General features: G+C 37.4%; 1 protein-coding gene across 1 annotated transcript in view; it reads right to left on the bottom strand.

The window, feature by feature from the left end:
- fzr (fizzy and cell division cycle 20 related) overlaps positions 1-14,941 on the bottom strand; it is a 73,793-nt gene extending 58,852 nt beyond the window's left edge. Inside the window, exons 1-2 of the mRNA XM_074094796.1 lie at positions 14,533-14,941; positions 10,958-11,105 (exon numbers count right to left, since the gene is read on the bottom strand). Of these exons, the coding sequence (XP_073950897.1) occupies positions 10,958-11,096 (139 nt within the window). The 5' untranslated portion in view covers positions 11,097-11,105; positions 14,533-14,941. The remainder of the gene's footprint in view (positions 1-10,957; positions 11,106-14,532) is intronic.
- Between the last annotated feature and the right edge of the window lie 5,032 nt (positions 14,942-19,973).

Here is a 19,973-nt window from a genome sequence, read left to right as displayed (position 1 = left end):
ATCAGGCGTCCACCCGCTCCGCGCAAACCGCCGCAGCTAGCGTAGGCCCTAAGACTCTTCAGTGAAAGGTCCAGCCTCCACCATGTCTCAGCTGAACATAATTAATATAGGTATTGTGAAAGTCGTCATGCTCTAATACCGGCGGTGAAATCGGAAAATGGACCTGGGGAACGCAACTCAAACGTCATAAAGACACGTCCCAATTTTGAATGGGAAATTGTTGGAATGCGCCAGGAACGCGGGTGCGCATGTGATGAAACAATTAGTAATGTATTAATGAATTATAAATGTACTTATTAAAAAAACATTTATTATAATTAGTTATGCAAATGTGGACTTTATGGTTAGTTTGTTTATTACTAGGCTTTGCACGTGCTTTCGCTCGCCGTGTACAATCTGGTATTTACTAAATTTTCAAGGGAATATCCAAAAATAACATCTTCATTTACACTGAGTGGAGAACAGCCGTGTAAAATTTCATGTCGGTTGAGATTTCGCGATTTTTCATTCTTACAGCCGGATCCTACAGATCCAGCGAATGTCACAAAAGCGATTCGAAAAAATAGAGACAGGTTTTTTTTAAAACTTGTTATTATGAATAAGAAGCATTGTATAAATTTAGCACCACTAAGCCAATTTTGTTTTAAGGGTTCTTTCGAATTAAGGGATCCCAAATACGACTGTTTAGCAGTTGCCTGTCAGGTGACCTACTTAAGCATACAATTGTGCAGCGCACACGTCACAGATTCATCAAATAGAATAGATCAAATAAATTATCTAGATTTTATTGACGTCTCATGTTTTTGCACCTGCACGGCTAGCACAACTGCTTTCATATCAACCATTTTGTATCTCAAAAGTAAAAATCGAACCCTTATACCCGTATAATACGGACTAAGTTAAGTTTTTATGGAGAACAACGTAAGTGTCCATCGAAAGGTGCTATATACGGCACTACAGTAGCAACGGAGTTCATTTCAAAGCTTTTCATCGGAGATAGAACTCGTCAGTTTTTATTTGATTTACAAATGAAAAAATACGTGTCCTGTATAATCTGATAATCTTGAGAGACTAACCCTCTGTTTTACCATCCAAAATTTATTTGACGGATAAAATGTGATGCCGTCTCTGTTTGTTTTGTTCGAATAGACGGAGACGGCATCACATTTATCCGGCAAATAAAACTAATCAATGGGTGGTGAAACTGACCCTAAATAGAATAATCTTTTTTTACCCGGAAACTAGCAAATTATACGAATATTCACCAGTACACGGGTGCTGGTATACGATAAGAAGTAAAAATCTCCTTTTTTCACACCATGTATGCTAGCCACCTAGCCAGGTCAGTAGCCTGTTAAAATGCAATTTATTTATCGGCAATGATACACAATTGAAGTCTGGGGTAAGACGAGGTAGAGCACTATCCACGAGCTATCTCTAATATGTTTTTATGAGATAGAGGCAGACTGAAGAGGAGATGGCGGGACAACTTGGACGTATATCAAGTAGAGTGGCAGGAGCTTGCTCTCCACAAAGACGAATGGTGGTAAAAAGGGGAGGGTCTTTGCCCAGCAGTGGTACAGTTGAGTTCATAAACTTCTGAGCAAAAATATAATCAAAATATGTGAACACGACTCTTTTCTTAACGACGTAGAAGCGTGTTCAAATATTTTTGATAACATTTTTGCTCAGAAGCTTACGAACTCGACTGTACACTTTGATCGGCTAAAAAAATAGAAATACGTTATATTAGCGCAGTATATGCCAATGTGTTTTTCATGAAACGTTAAACGTTGCGAAATCCCGGAATTTCAAATGCAACTGCTACAGCTAATGGTTAACGCGTGCTAAGCCAAAGGTTAGTAAATAAATAAATAAAGAATAAAAGGTAACTTTTGCTCCTAATTTATATTATAAGCATTCATTAAACAAAGCCAACGGACGTCGTTAGCTCGTCCTGCTTTTGCTTTTAAATAAAGCTAAATAGATGTTCCCGCAATCACGGATGCAGGGTTAAATGCCAATTAGCCTTTCATTAATAGTGCATAATTTGGTTTCATGATATTCTGTACTGTACTGTGGTGAGGTAACAAATATAAGTGAAAGAGAAAGAAAGAAGCATTGTTAATTTATCTACCCATATTCGACACACAGAAAAAGAGATTGGGATCAAGTAATATTTATTATATTATAGCCTTGTGTTCATCCGCGGCTTCGCACACGTAAATCATTAGATTCAGCAGCTGAATTGAAATTTCAGGATTTTTAAAAATACCGTGGGAATTCCCGAAAATTAAATCGTGGTTTTCATGACGTCACATTAAAAACAATCATGTCAAATTTCATAACTAAGCCCAGCGGTTGTTGTTTCGAGATTTTATAACTATTCCGTGGGAATATCGGAATAAAAAGTAGACTTTATTTTATTCCAAATGTCCGTGGCCGTTTCAGCGTGAAGGAGTAACAAACATACTAACTCACTCACTCACACACAAACTTTCGCATTTATAATATTAGTGGGAAGTAGGATTAGTAGGATAGTTTGTGAGTGTGCATAATGTGTGCTAAGTCACTCTTTTACCGTGAAACGACTGCACTACACCAGATTAGGATAAAATTTGGTATGTCTGAATGGAATAACAAATGGCTACTTTTTACCCCAATATTCCTACGCGTTTGATGTACAGTCGAATTCATAAACTTGTGAGCAACAATCTGATCAAAAATATCTGAACACGCTTCTACGCGATTAACAATAGAGTCGTGTTCAGATATTTCTGATCAAAATTTTGCTAACAAGTTTCTGAACTCGACTGTACTTAAAAACGTATAAGTATTATCTCAAAATTTTAACGGCTTATTCTGGAGTCCTTCACACAAATTAAAACCAAAGGCATAGCGCATCTTTGGGAATCCCATGGCAATTTTGCAAAATCCCGGCTGGTTGGGGATTCGCGGCAGAAAAACCGCGGGCACACCCTAGCTATACACATAACCACGATGCCAACTGAGAGGCAACTTTTTTTTACGTATTTCTCAAGAGCCGTTTCGGATGGCGGCCCGTAGGGCATAGTGGAGGGCATCGCACTACAATATTTATGTGCCACGCTCGGCGGCGCTTGACGGTGGAAATCAGTGCGAAAATAAGATCATCATTAAAAAAAAAGTTGGATTTCGGTCCGTTCACACTGGACGCAGCGATGCGTAGCGTTTCATTTGTTTGATAGTGTGCTTGGCACGCTAGCTGTCGCTGACATAGAGCGTTTTTTTTAATCAGAAAATAGGCAAAGGAACTGGTATCTATACAGCTGATGTAAGACAGGTGTGCTTAGCAGTCGAAGGCTTCTTTTCGAGACGGTATAAGACAGTTCCGTCATGTGACGCGAGTTTGACAATTCCCTATATTAATTTGATGCCAATCCTGCACAAATTGTCTAATTCGTTGCTATCTAATAACTGTAACTAGTTTAATGGCTTTGTAATTATATGATGTGGATGTACGGTCAAAAGCATAAATATAGGTATATACGGTACCAAGTCGTCAAAAATATCTATACACCTCTATGCCACTAAACATAAGGTCGATGTACATACATATTTTGATGCTATGGCTGTATATATATTTTTGGATTCGACTGTAATGTATAAATAAATAATAACGACGAACTGGGAAATGGATTTCCTACTTGGTCAATTTTCCCAGTTTATCATTTTCCCGTTTGCCATTTTTCCAGTTCGCCTATTTCCTCACTGAACAGAGCCGAACATTAAATCAAGTTTTTTTTTCCAGCAAATTGCCACAAATCCGATACGCTCGACCATCAAGAATGGTAATAAATACAATCATGCACGGGGCAGTCGTTCACGTTTACATAGGGTGACCCCTTAATGAATTCTATGGGTTTTTTCCACATAATGGCCAGGGGTCATGAATCTTATGGCTGAACATGGAAGTCATCATGGTCTAATGAGCAGGTGCAAAAAAATTTTTTTTATCAAATTTGCATCATTATTAAAGAGCTTTCCAGAAGCAAAATACATACAAACAAAAATGAATTTTGTAAAACCGAATTTTAAACATCATTCGAGAATCTCCAACAAACTAAAGCACAGTAAGAGGAATATTATGTCAGAGGGAGTGCAAATGTACAGTCTATCTGCAGTAATATCAGACACGTCCATAGACCGAAGAATTGCGAAACTAAAGTGGCAGTGGGCGGGGCACATTTCTCGCAGGACTGATGGCCGATGGGGTCAGAAGGTTCTCGAATGGCGTCCGCGGGAGACGAGCTGTCGGTAGGCCTCCGACAAGATGGAGCGACGACTTGGTTAAGAACGCGGGATCGCGGTGGATGCGGAAAGCACAAGACCGGTCTAAGTGGAGAGCCTTGGGAGAGGCCTATGTCCAGCAGTGGACGTCTTTCGGCTGACATGATGATGATGATGATCAGACACGTCCTACCGGGCCGAGAAGTAGAGTCTCTAACCTTAAACCTAACTTGATTTGAGCTTGACAATTTCATACTTGACACCAATTCTACAGCGTCCACTCGACCCTTGTTCATCCATTTCCCACGTCGTAAAATTCCCACTTTATCGTTTTCCCAGTTCGCCAATTATTTTAATTTTTATTCGACTGGATGGAAAACGAGCAAGTGGATCTCCTGATGGTAAGAGATAGAGAGAGAGAAGAGAGACCAGTATTGCAGATGCAGATGCGTTGCCAACCTAGAGGCCTAAGATGGGATACCTCAAATGCCAGTAATTTCACCGGCTGTCTTACTCTCCACGCCGAAACACAACAGTGCAAGCACTGCTGCTTCACGGCAGGGTTAGCGAGCAAGATGGTAGCAATCCGGGAGGACCTTGCACAAGGTCCGGTCATACCCCCCGCAATTGCCCCACTACTAGGTAAATCAAGTTTTTTTTTTATAAAGTGGCCATTATTTCAATACGCTTGGCTATTAAGATTGCTAATAAATACGAGTACACGTTTATCTAGAGTTACCCCTTTAATGTTTTTTCACACAGACACGACCAAAGTTCATGAATCTTACGACAGAAGGTGGAAGTCAAGTCATTACGGTCTAACGAGCGGAAGGCGCAAAAAAAATTGAAAGATTTCATAGTCAGTACAGAGCAAGGTTTATAGATATTATTGCAAATGGATTCCCTCGTGTTTAAGAAGCATAGCGCACGATAGGGTTTCAATAAGAAAATGAATTTATTTATAGAACTAGCTTTTGACAGCGACTTAGCCCGCGCAGACGTAATTAAAATTAACCCCCTGTGTAGTTCATCGTATTTGTGGCGTTTTTTTTTCTTCATTAATCATTACCATTTCAGCGAGTATCATGATTACATTTTTATAAAATTAAACTTAATAATAACTTGATAATAAATTTCTTTAAACCTAAACCTACACACAATACCGATACTAAATCTAGTGTAATAAAAATGCTCGCGAGTTGTAATTCTGTTGCGCTACTAAACAAGGGATGGAAATGACTAATGACGTTTATTTGAGCGGTCAATAGTTCGGGCTATGCGTTGATAGATCAGTCAGTCACTCGGTCAGCGATGTACTTAGGTTTTAGCAGATCGCTTTGAGCCTCTACTAACGTCGAAAATACATGTGAAGCTAAATAAAAGCTTGTAAAATAGTACTATATTATATAATAATTCGTACAGTCAAAGAAACTGAAATACAAACCAGGGTGGAACCTTTTCATAATCAATATCGCTATGATTTCTTTGGCAAATGGGATGCCAACATGACATTAGTGGCACAAAGTATTCCTGGTGCGTGATTCAGTTCCCTTGACTGTACATATAACAAAATAAATTGACGTGTTACTGTTACAACTTAAAACACTTTAAAAGCTTAGTGTGTTTATTTCAATCACCAAGAGCTCTAAATTGGTCGCAAAATAAAATAAAAAACATCAAAAAACAAACATCGCGACCTACCTACGATCCCTTTTTAATTACAACTCTCATTCCTCGTAATCATAAACAATACATTTACTAATTAGAAGCACTAAGTTGCGCAACCACCTTTCTCACGTAATTAGTGAATTAAAAGCAAAAATGTAATCAAAACCAGCGCCCGCGCACGCGAGCTACTATCTTAGAAAAGTCCTGGTTTTCTTTAACGTCATGCGCTTATGGTACTTGTAATTCATAAAAGGTTACGCTTGTTCAGTTATTTACGGTCTACTACATTTGGAAATTTATGTTTATACTACGTCTAGAAAAAAGGTATCTATGGAGAACGCAACTGTACTTAGACTTAAACTATCATAATCTAAAAAAACAATGTTGTTAGCTTTTAGGATAAACTCGTAGAGTTTGACACCCGTTAGCCTTTCGTGTGGAGTTTATGAGGATTTCTATGTCACTAAGTAATAGAAAAGCCGTCTGAATAAAATAATTCCGTTAGTATATTACTCTAAAGGATAAACGGATTCATCGGTGGAATTAAATCAAAAACAAGTTAACGTTTTTATCTGACTGAATACATTTATTGAATGAAAAATATTTGTTGTGTGTTTATGTTGTATTAATGATACCATTTTTAGACAAGGAATGTTTTTAAATAATTATATTTATCAGTGTTTTCGTTTTAACAATGAATCTCGCGTGGCCAATTTTCTTTTGGGTGGTAAAATTTAATTAAGTAGGTACACAATATGGAGCAACTACCATTAAATGACATCTGACATAAAATGTCGTCCATGTTTAGCAAACTCTCAAACAGAGGCCTATACGTTATGCCTATCCAATTTATTAAAAGTGTAAACAAACCGATGTCATCAAAATTCTTGTATAAACACTGGATCGAATCAATAACACATTTATCTATATTTCGTGTCTTTTAACTAGATGTCTATCACTTTTTTCACCAAAATTCACTTGATATTTTTCATTAGAAAAATCTTCGTCAAAATCTGACGTTATTTCTTGATTGAAACATGTGTATAATCAATCTGTAGTAGCATAGACTTGCGTAGAGATGGTGGAAAATTTGACATTTTAAAAATCTATATGCGCGGATGAATAAGCGATTTTTATTTACTTTCCTTAAAATTAAAAAAATAGTTACTGCTTTTATAATTGAATAAAGTCTTTGGAATGAAATCAAATATTGTAAATTATAAAATAGACAAAAATACTTTGATCTATTCAGCTAATAAATTAATCGATTTACTGAACAGATTAATTATTTTGCAATAGGTTCTAGGTTTTCACATCATTGAATGTCTGTGGTCGGATAAACGGCGTCTTTGTTTACACTTTTCATAAATTGCATCGAAATACAGTATAACGTTTCTGGCGCTCGCGATCGCAATCAAATGACAGATTTCGCATACAAAATAGGCCTCTAGGTTGGCAACGCATCTGCAATGCCCCTGGTGTTGCAGGTGTCTATGGGCGGTGGTGATCTCTTATCACCAGGAGACCCACTTGCTCGTTTGCCATCCAGTCGACCAATACAAAAAAAATACCATGGGACAGGGTGTACCTGTTAATTTCAGCTTGATACCTCCACGCGTTCATGAGAAAAAGGATCTTTACAAACAGACAGACAGACAACAAAGCGATCCCAGAGGCGTTCCGTTTTTGCCAAAGGAGGTATGGAACCCTAAAAATTACTTTCAAATAATACCACTCAATACGAAGGCCACAAGTAGCCTGTACGGTAGTACAAAAAGCTCTCCGAGTCATTAAGTACATTTCAAATATCAACTATTCATCACCATTACAGTTCGACAAAGTTAAACAGTATCTCCATAACGGCACTATCTCCCAACAGTTCAATAGAAACTCTTAAGACGCCACACCATTCCCAATGTTAAGCAACTGAATATATAACTTTGCGTTATTAGCTATTATAAAGCAGTAGCACATAAAAAGACAAAGCGAGCCTGTGATTGGTCAATTCATAGCTTTTTTTTATTACCTACAATTTGTTTTTTTCACATCCATTGTGTGTTTTGCGGCGTTAATTACAATTGTGATCGAAATTGGAGATTTGCATTAGTGGAGGTGGAAGAGGTGTAATTAACTGTATTAAATTGAAATAAGTTTTTTGGTAAATTGATAGTTGATCAGATGACAGTAGTTAAAATGTAATACGGAAAGTTTCTGCCGATTAGGAAATAGGAAATTTTAGCTTTAACGTCCTGAGTCCTAACCTCTTTTTAACCCCCAACGCAAAAAGAGGGGTGCTATAAGTTTGACCGCTATGTGTGTCTGTCTGTGGCACCGTAGCTCTTAAACGGGTGGACCGATTTGAATGCGTTTTTTTTTATTTGAAAGCAGGTTTTCTAGCGATGGTTCCTAGATATGTTTCATCAAAATCGGTTCAGCCGTTTTTGAGATATTGAACATTGAAGTGACAAAGTCGGGGGTCTCATTACCAAGGAGCGGAATTTCTCATAGCAAAAATCAAACACCAACCATACCAAAGGGATTGAACATAAGTTTTATCGACTATTCCAGTTATCGATGTTATCGAATCGACTCTTCTTGTTATCGCCTTGTAACAATATTCTGTAACATTTGACCTCTTTGATAAGCGACTTTCATCTCCATATTAAAATAAAATAAATCGCGTCAACGCCACATATTATGACATTTATGTCGCTTGAGTTTTTCTTAGTCATTCCCGTGTTATTAAAATGGTTAATCCTAAAAGAAAAACGATTGACAAATTGATTAAAAAAACATCCCTTACTTATTTACAATGAAGATTCTTCAACGATATACTGCTCTAAATGTAAAGTTAATTTAAAGCAGCTCAAGCTCTTTATATTAATTGTAACTAACTTAAAAAGCGCTATTTTAAAAGTACCTACTATTTCCTGTTTTATTAATTACTGAAATGTGTATCGATAGTCGATAAAACTTATGTTCAATTCCTTTGACGTTTGATTTTTGCTATGAGAAATTCCGCTCCTTGCTCATTACCATTATCCCAGCCTATAAATGTCCCACTGCTGGGCACAGTCCACCCAGAATGAAAGGGGTGGGGGATGGGTGTTTTAAGATCTTCCTTCATTCCAACATTTAAAGCAATAACAGTTTTGAGTTTGAGGGATTGGACTGTATTTCGATATCCGTATCCGATTGGGTCGAATTACGAGGGACGATCCAAAAGTCCAATTTCCGGAATAAAATTAAAAAAAAACATATATATTAGAGATATGTCGCTATTTATTCACACGCGGTCGGAATGATTGCGCAAAAAAAGAAAAAAAATTGGTGAGAGCACTAATTAAGTACGTCTGCTTGAAAAAAAAGCCTATGAAAGATATATTCACCGACTTGTTGGAAACACTATGGTATTCAGCTCTGCCATATTCTACTACGCTAATGCAATAAGTTTTTTTTGGGTAGAATGTCCATTACAGATGAACATAGCAAAGGCTGCCAATTTATAGCCCTCATTGAAAATAATTTCACAAAACCGGTTAACTACTGGCACTTGAGGTATCCCATCTTAGGCCACTAGGTTTATGGGCGGTGGTGATCTCTTACCATCAGGAGACCCACTTGCTCGTTTGCCATCCAGACGAATAAAAAAAAAAAACTAAATCTTGTTTTGGCAGATAGAAGAATGATTATCAGACATCAAAAGTTGAGACCACAAGGCCCTTATATTGACCTATTTAAAGGATCTTAACTGATCAACTGCACAATTGCTTTATTTCCTCGCATTAACCTCCTGAGTCCTGACCTTTTTTAACAATCTTAGCCTGCTTTATTATTTTGGATATTATTTCAAAATTCTTAGAATTCTTTATTCAATGAACAATTTGCACTTTATAAAGTACATTCGGCCGTTATTCTTAGTGTTAATTAGTCCTTTATAAAGTACGCGAGGACTTAGCGAGGTGCAATATTCTTCGTCCGTCAAACTCTACTAATCCACGAATTGAGTCCACGAATTGCTTTTTACCGGCCTCGGCAGTAATGTACTATAAATGAAAATTGGACGTAGATGGTGGTGGTTATCTACCCATCGTAATAGAAGTACCAGACGGAGGAGAATGTAAGCACGCGCTGCCAGTTCTCTGACTTTCGCACAAAAAAGCTCTCGTGGAAGAGCGCCGGGCAGCGCGAGTGGCAATGGCAGAAGCATGTAATAGTGGCTAATAAAAAACCTGTCAAGTGCGAGTCGGACTCGCGCACGAAGGGTTCCGTACCATTATCTATACAACATTAGACATTAGCAAAAAAAACGGCAATAAAATCAAGTTTGTTGTATAGGAGCCCCCTTTTAAAAATATTTCATCATCATCATCATCCCAGCCTATATACGTCCCACTGCTGGGCACAGGACTCCTCTCAGAACAAGAGGGCTTGGGCCATAGTTTACATGCGGGCCCAGTGCGGATTGGGAACTTCACACGCACCATTGAATTTCTACGCAGGTTTGTGCAGGTTTCCTCACGATGTTTTCCTTCACCGCAAAGCTCGTGGTAAATTTCAAATGTAATTCCGCCTGTGAATTTCGAAAAACTCAGATGTGCGAGCTGGGGTTTGAACCCATGACCCTCTGCTTGAGAGGCAATAGGTCAAACCACCAGGCCACCACGTTTTATTTTAATTTATTTTTAAAGTGAATACACCACTAACCCTCATCCTGTTGCTGTTGTTAATATCAAGCAAAGAAAGGCAAAAAATCATGTTTGACGTACCCTTAAATATTTATTTATTCTGTTTTTACTATGTGTTGTTATAGCAGCAACAGAAATACATAATCTGTGAAAATTTCCAACTGTCTAGCTGTCACGGTTCATGAGATACAGCCTGGTGACAGACGGACGGACAGCAAAGTCTTAGTAATAGGGTTTCCGTTTTTACCCTCTGGGTACAGAACCCTAAAAATGAATCGTCTCATATCACACTCAGTAAACAGTTGACTTATTTCCATGCTCGGAGTACATACCTTGGAAGCTGGTCTGCCAGTTCTGGCCGCGGCGCGAGGGCACGAACCGATCCATACGTCCCGTCCGCATCACCAGGGACTTTCTGCTGATTGGACTGCATTGCTGGATGAGACGCCTTTCAAACGTTTCGCTGAACATATTGCTGGCCTGCGGAGAAACGGTTAGTTATAACTTTTTTTTTAATTGCTCTCACTGTCTGTTTAAGCTAGGTGCATTTTGCCAACATAGAGACATGACACACAGACACACATAAGAAGACTATTCGGTTTATGAAATTGAATTGTTTCCGGGGTAAAAAAAATATTATTTAGTCCGTTACATTTTGAATGGACAATTATTTTTTTTTTTCAATCAAACAAAAACTGACAAACATGAAGCGCGTCAAAGTTCAGGAGAGCTAGTGTCGCACGGCGTGAATTCACGCAGAACTTTTAACTATATTAGATCTTCATAATTTTTTGTTTAATTGACAAAATAAAAAAAAGTGTCCAATATTTTCTATTAATCTAACTGATGGACTAATTAAATTTTTTTTAGGATACAAAAGGGGCTGTTTCACCACCCACTGATTAATTTTATTTGAAGGATAAATGTGATGCCGTTCATTAAGCAATAGAAACGCATCATTTACCTCGCCTCACTCCGCTCAGCTGTTTCCACCCGAGATGTGCTGTGCGAGGATGTGTAAATGAAGCGTTTCTATTGGTTAATGAAAAACACATAAATCTCAACACATCCTCACACATAATGCAAACGCTGCTTTAAAGGACTTGAACACAACTACTGATTTTGAACACTATAAACACTCATCCAATACTGTTACTGTTTAAGCAAAGCCATTAATGGTATGCAAAACTTAAAACAAATCGCAACTGCAATGTCACTTTACTTTTACAGAAAGAAAAAAGAAAGAATGATTTATTTGCTTAGAATACTTACGTAAATACAGATCTTAATTACTACATGATTTGAACCAGTATTCAGTCGACGAATCAACATGCAAAATAATTAAAAAAAAAAAAACAAACAGTAAATATAAATAGGAAAAATAAGATCAGTACTAATTTACCTGGGCATGCATTTAGTGTGTTACAAAATTCAAATACACAAATCGCATACCTAGGTAGAAAGTAAATATAACAACTCAAAATTAACCCGTCAAACGATTTAGGCACACACGTGTGTGCCTAAGGAAACCTGTCCGAAAATGCGCTAGGTGCACTCAGTGAGTGTGTCTATCGCAGTTCCGGACAAATTTCGCTAGGCGCTTTTTGCACCCCCAAATCGCTCGACGGGTTAAAAATGTAAAAAAAACTGTTTCACTTGCTATCTCTAGGTGTACAAAATGTGAGTTCCGGCCATCATATTTTATTAATAATGGGCAATAGCCTTAACAATTACTGTTAAATTATAAATTTATAACACATATGTATGTAAGAAAAAAAAATATGCCCACTCTTAATTACCAGATAGTTTAAATAAATGAAATGAGCCATCTGTTGAAATGAATAGAAACTAGGAAAAACATGATGTATTATGCAGACATCAGAATTTACGGTGTAAAAGATTAAACACACATCAATACTTATCTCCTAAACTTACATGCTGTATGTACATTGTTAAAATAACATTTACAAAACCACTTTCATTTGGTCAAACTATAACCATTAACCACCCTTCTTCACTGTAACTGGTAACTGCATATTGTCTGTAATGCTTTTATTATTCTGACATAATTACATTAAGATTAGATAAGTGTTGTCTCTATGTTTGTATATGTCTATTATACAAACATTCTCTATCTACCTATGAATGTAAAACTAAACTAAAATCATGGTTACTGACACTGAACTATGAGGAATCTGAAGTGCTGTTACCTTAACATTGTTCTAACACACACACACACACATCTAGTTATAATAGTTATAAAGCTAATATATCACATCTGGGAGAGGACACTGGCTTCTGTAACACAGGTTTAACCTAGCTCAGAAGTCAGGGACTTTATTTTGATTCTGTACCTTAATTGTCAATAAAAACTTTATTATTATTATTATTATTATAGGTATGCAACAAAACAAGCACTCTACGGCAACCATAGTAAGACAACATGGTAAAACCAAACGCTCATGTCGGGAGTTATTGGCAGTAGTGGTTGCTAACCTAAAGAGACCAGTCCCCATAAAAAAAAATAATAGTGTCTATTTGTGCTACACCATTATTCGTGACATTCCTATATTAAAAGTAAAACAATAAAATATTATTACAATGTCTTGACAATCTTTAATCTTTAATGTTTTAACAAAACTGGCATTGAACCTGTAGAAGCACTGACACCTCATACACTATGATTTTAATATGTCTACTGCTATGTTATGATATGTAAACACACTTATAAAAAAAATTACTTAAAAACATATATGAAACAAATGCTGATAGTGCGATGATGTGATGTGCAATGCACTTGTACAGAACTTCTGGGTATTGACTGTACTGTATTGCCAATAACAATATGCAGTTCAGTGCATACAATTTGCAACTAAGTTTGTATATTATTAATACAAGGCTCAAAAATTATGAAAATGCTTTTAGCAAACAGGGCTAGAGCTCACTAGTTAAGAATATTAGTCATAGTCACTATAATGATGCAAAAACATAAAGGTAGTTTTATACATTAGGTTGAATTGAATTTCCAGGCTTTTACTTGGGAAAGCCCAAAATTACAGTGCATTTCATTAATGTTGCACAAAAAACACCCTGCCAATTTTCATGTCTGTAATCCTAGCAGTTAATTTTAGGATTTTATCCCGATCTTGTGGGATATCAGTCAAAGTAGCAGTGTTAATATCTATGTGTTAGATATCAAGCCATCTGTATAGGTGATTTTAGTGTGAAAGCTGAACAAACACACACTTTTGTATGTACAATATTAGTAGGATTTCTAAGTAAAGACCCATGTACTGTATTAATACAAGTCAGCTTATCAATCTGCACTCACTTTTTCACCAAAAATTATGATGTCTGATAATGTGATATTAAACATTAAGTTTTATGCAAAATTCGCAACTGCATCAATCCACATTAATTTAGGTAGACTTTAATTTGTTTTGATGATAAGAATACATCCGACTTGACATGCCTTTTTAACATTGCGAGGTTGGAAAAGAAACAAACAATGAAGAGCTCAAATGAGAGAATGAATGCAGTACATTTGTGCATTTGTACACATAATGATGAAAAATGCATATTGAGTCTGATGTATTCTGATAAAATATGAGATAATATGAGCATGAATTTGAAGCAATCCGTACATACTGGGTATTGTAAGATGTAACATATACAGTAAACGAAGATACAGATCATCTTTTGAAAGTTCAAAAACAATAATGCTATTTGAATTTGTCATTTTATCATAAAATATGAATCACAGAAACAGAATGAAATGATTATGGCAATGCATATAAAATAAAGCCAAATATGAAACAAATAAACCCAAAGAAGTATTACATTTAATCAGTTCCTATTTCAAGTTAATAAAGGACAAAATAATAGAAATCCACTTTGTAAGACTTACCCTCAAATTTGCGACACCAATTGATAATTTACAAAATCCTTGTAATATCGGGGTTTGTGGTTGATCAAGACTGAATTATAACGCACAAATGCTTAATCAAGCATTGTTTTAATTGTTCAATATGTTATAACACGGCGCAAATTGTCGTAATATTACAACGAATTCGCAGCGGAAAGGACCGACTGCCTCAAGAGCCACTGACGATTTGACATGCTTCGCGACCAGTCGCCTACGAAGACATCTATTACAGGTTACTAACAATTCTACACACGAAATGCTTACTCCACGCGTACAAATGGAATCAATTAATGAATATAACGCAGTAAACACTGTAAAAATAGTCAAATACGATTCGCAGCGTTTGAAAGATTAAAAATCGAAATCATAAGTTCTGAATGCCATAGCGAAAATAAATAGCACAAGAGCAGTGTTGCCATTACAAAAAAACATCGATTATTTGAAATCAACGATCGTTTCTGACTTCCTTTTTTGTCTTATTATTTTTTAACGTATTCATAAATAAATTTAAATTCAGGTAAACACGTGATAAACATGTCTTATACCCGATTTCATGCTAGAATCATATATTTTCAATTTACCGTTGTTTCGAGTGGTAAATTGTTCTGCTGGGATTACATATGCGTTAACGTGGTGCTGTTTCTTAATGGTTATGCTCTATTTATTAAACCAAGATACTAAAATGACGTTTCATGTGCTACCTGTTTTTTACATCTCATAAATAGTATTGTGCCACAACCGCTAATCATCGAAAAGTTTCGGTAAGTACGTATGATATATACGTATTTAGTACGTACATTTCATTTAAATGTTAAGATATAAACAGATCAGTTACATACTAACACACATAGGGCACTTAAGACACTCTAAATAAGAAATTGTAATGCCACCGTTTAGGAGATATTTCGACTTTATTAGATGTTGATGTTTAAATTTCATTTTGATTCTAATCAAGTTCTGCCTAAAAGCTCAATGCTTATAGAAAGTAGAATATTGAATACTTTAATGTTATTTTTGTTTCCATAAAATATTATGTTTTATCGATTATTTGCAATGAGGGCTATCGTTTTTTGTCTCACTAGATGACGCACTGTTGCTTGTGGTTTTTAAGCATGGCTTTCAAAGTCTGTTATTACGGGCGTGAAAACAAAGTTCAGATTAAAATCATATTTAATACACCTTAAAACCGTACCAAAAAATATCGAGCATGCCACACTGTTGCATAGTCCCCGTTTTGTTCGGAAAAAAGGGAGGACAAAGGTTTCCGAAAGACAAAACTGTCTCAAAACACAGACATTCATTGCCCCGGAACGCATTTTTGCCATAATTAATTTCAGATATTACAAAATATTCACAAAATTATTCTAATTATAAAAAACACGCGTAGCTCACCCAAAAACTATGAGATTTGACATTTCGGAGACCTCACGCTACACTAGCGCCTCTAGTGGCGAATTCATACGCGATAGCCCTCATTATGTCGAAAACCGAAATCAGAGAGCAGTACTATTCGTATTATGCTGGCCACATTATTTTTACATTTGATATTTCATACTGTCACTTTAGTAATTTGGATAACATTTGGAATGGGTCGTATTCCATCGTTCATCCACCATTACCTCTCATATTTCGAATTATAGATTTTTTTTTACCGTACAACGGCAAAAACTACTAGACACTGGCAAAATTGTCCTCCGATGGACAGAGCCATATTTTTTTAAAGAAACAACAACAACAACATGGAATGAATTTCTGACACAATTGTGGTGACGCCGATCCACGCGCCCCGACCTACATCATCTCGGTCAGCTGACACGAAGACCGGCGCCGCACATATGGGAAGGGATGTAACTCAGAATTCTATATGATTGTTTGAAAGGCAAATTGCTGGTTATAACAAGTGCAAGTTCATACCTTTATATATTATTCCCGCGCAGTTATCATGCCATATGTATGGCTCAAAGTAAGCTCTTAAACTCTCAAGACATTGTACTACATCTGCTTCGCTAATATTTGGTCTTTAGATCTCTATGCTCCCGTCACCTCCTGTGGAAGTAATACAACACATGACTCTCTGACTAGAGAGCCACATGTCCATGGCAACAATGCCTTGACATAATTCGTTCCTTACACTTTAGGTGGTCAGCAACCTGACCGATACTGAAAGTTGGTGTACAGATTACTTTAAACAGTGCCTTTGTAGCTTTGTGTGCTAAACCATAACTCCAAGCACCATTCTTTTGCCGTCACCTGGCGACCCTTCAGCCTTCACCTGGCTGCCTTTCTGTCCCATAAGGCGAATTTACCGTATATCGCTGCACATAGAACATTGCCTGCAATAACGTACGCCACGCATAAGCCGCGAACTCGAACCCAGTTCCAAGTAACTGACCAGTTCCGGCGCGTTCAGTATGGGACTTAATCGACCTAGAATTCTCGAGAAAACAGGGAAACCTTTCATTTAAACAGGGTATTCATAAGCGTGCTTGGCAATGCTAAGCACACAAAGTTTATCTTAGCGTTCGGAATAACTAAACCCGTAGTAGCTTGATAGCTCCGATAAGTATGAAGTAAAGCGCATACAAGTACGCATGAAGTAAAAGATGAAATTTAGCAAGGAACAAACTATGCTAGATACTTAGCTCTTAGGAAATTGCAGCTGCTTCACCAGCTGCTATTACAGACGTTATTACTTTTCAACTAACAAAACTGAATATTAGTGCTTGTGAGAAAAACTTTGACATTTAAATTAAACGGTTCCTAACCACAGACAATATTCATAGACAAAGATAACCATAGATGAAGCGTTTACCTCTTTCGTGAGTCGGAGCTCACGACACTCCCGACGAGGAAGCTAGTTAGAGTGACGTCATCAAGTCGCGAGTCCACTCCCTGATCTTCTCCAGGGCTCGAACTGCAGCTCGGCGTTTCTTATCCTGTTCCACCTCCGTCGACTGCTCTCCGTCGCTTATGTCCAGGTCATTACTCAAGGCACAATCATAACTTATATCCATGTCATCTGTCATATCCAAACGTTTATCGGTCACATCCATATTCGTATCCATGTTATCTGTGATATCCAAACGTCTATGGGTCACATCCATATTCGTATCCATCTTAGGAATCGTTTCTACCCTAGTGTGTTCAGTGGGTGTTAACTGAGATCTGAATTTGTCTACTTCAATCCTGTCATTAATCACAGTAGCTGGAATACTGATTGATTCTCCGTTGGTTTCATCTTGAGCTTCGAGTCTGTTTGAAGTTTCCGTGTCTTGAAGAATGTTATGTGGCTGATCGGTGACGTCTATTTCTAAAGGGTACAAATGAGCAATGGATCGTGTGAACACCTTATCACCTACTTTCACCTTCGCTACTCTGCATAGTCCATCAGGTCCTTAACGAGAGAGATGATTTTCCCCACTTTCCATCCTTCGCGATTTTTGTCACCCTTTATTTGAACGACGTGACCCTCTTTCGGATTCACCTTTGATGTCACGCGAGGATCCTTATGAGAATTATTATACCTTTCACGTAAACTTGCCAAATACCGGTTACAAAACATCTCTTTAAATTCTTCAAGCAGTATACGAGCTCGTCTCCACGCCGTTACTAGGTCTTTCTTGGTCGTGGTACCTTCTACTAGTGCGTGCTCCTGCGACGTTTCCATAGTGATACATCTACCAAGATTCAAAAAGTCTGCCGGTTTCAGTACATGTTCTATCTCGGAGTCTACACATGTAAGTGGTCGTGTATTAAGTACAGCTTCCACTTCTTTGACAACTGTTGACAGCTGGGAGTCTCTAAGTAAGTGTTTTTGCAGTGATCGTTTCATGCAATGTTTTACCATAGCCACTAAACGTTCGTAATATCCTCCATGCCATGGGGCTAGTTCAGGTATAAATCTCCATTGGATCTTGTTTTCAACACAATAGGATTTAGATAATATTTCTGCCAGTAACTTGAAGTATGAAGCATTATCCGATGTGATGAGTGATGGTATTCCTCTTGTCGCTATCAACCTCCTTAGTGCTAGAAGTCCTTCCTCAGCTGTGAGATCTTGAACTACTTCCAGATGAATAGCTCTTACGGCTAAACATGTAAATAGACATATCCATCGCTTGCTGTTACCGTTTTCAGTTTTAACGATCAGAGGTCCTAAATAATCTACTCCTGTAAAGGTAAACGGCATACTAAAGTTGACACGTTCGGGTGGAAGTGCAGGTGTAGGTGGTAAGCGATAAGGTCCGCCACCATGCTTAACACATCTTTGACATTTTCTTATAACCTTCTGTACCTGACTTTTACCCTGAGGAATCCAATATACCTCCCGGATCAAACTGAGTGTATGATTGGCTCCCACGTGATAGTTCTTCTCATGTACGTCCTTTATGATCTTCTCAGTGAATTTAGAATTTCTAGGTATAAGAACAGGATATTTTTTATCAAAGGACCAATTAGTATTTCTCATCCTTCCCTTACAGCGTAGTAAACCTTGATCATCTTTAAACAGCTGTAGATTACGACTCAAATTTGTCTCGATTCCTTGACTTCTTTGGTGAAATGTTCGGACTGTAAAACCTTAATTTCTTCTAGGATAGAGTTTTTAATATTGGTAGTACTATGATTTTCGTTCTCAGGTCCGATGGTAATTTTGTCAAATCCTTTAGTATTATTTGTGTCCTTGACTGTTTCTAATCCAGTATCCGGTGATGCTGAAACATTCAACTGATTCATGTCTAACTCTGAAGATGCAGTAACCGAATGATCTATATCCGCAGGACCCTCCGCGGCCACAAGCGAAGTGTCTACCATCCTTACCGTGTTAGCTGGCCACTCACTCGGTTTCTGTAATAGAAAGCTCGGTCCAGCTAACTGTTGGGCGTGGGATATAAATATATCATTTGCAATACAATGCCTTTTATTTAAACATAACATAAAATTGTAATAACGTATTTCCTTTTATGTAAATTCGTGACAAGACAAGCTTGACAGAAGAACGTCATAGAGCTGTTACAACCATAGAGGTTGCGCCGTACCAACACTCCTCCTCGCGACTCTATGCCAGCCCGAAGTGGATCATCAGCTCCTTGAGCCGTGGCCCTGATAGCCCCTTCGTCAGTAAATCAGCCGCCATCTTCTTTGTCTCCAAATAATCCAAACGTATTTGTTTATTCTGAATGCAGTTCCTTATATAGTGCATCTTCAAATCGATGTGCTTGGACGTCACTGTGTATAATTTCTAAAATTTCAGATGACAATCGATCATGGCTAGCAAATGGTAGGGATGAAAGTTTACCTTTTATACAAGTTTCGCAGGTATCTAGCTTTACTTCATTTAAATCTAGTCCTCTCATCATCTGCTTCGAAACCATCATTTTGAGATCTTTTTCGTTGATGTGACCCAATTTTCGGTGCCATAACAT

Source organism: Choristoneura fumiferana, chromosome Z, assembly GCF_025370935.1.
Source record: "Choristoneura fumiferana chromosome Z, NRCan_CFum_1, whole genome shotgun sequence".
In the NCBI taxonomy this organism is placed as follows: domain Eukaryota; kingdom Metazoa; phylum Arthropoda; class Insecta; order Lepidoptera; family Tortricidae; genus Choristoneura; species Choristoneura fumiferana.
The sequence above is the reverse complement of the archived record's forward strand: the minus strand, read 5'-3'. Positions and strand labels throughout refer to the sequence as shown.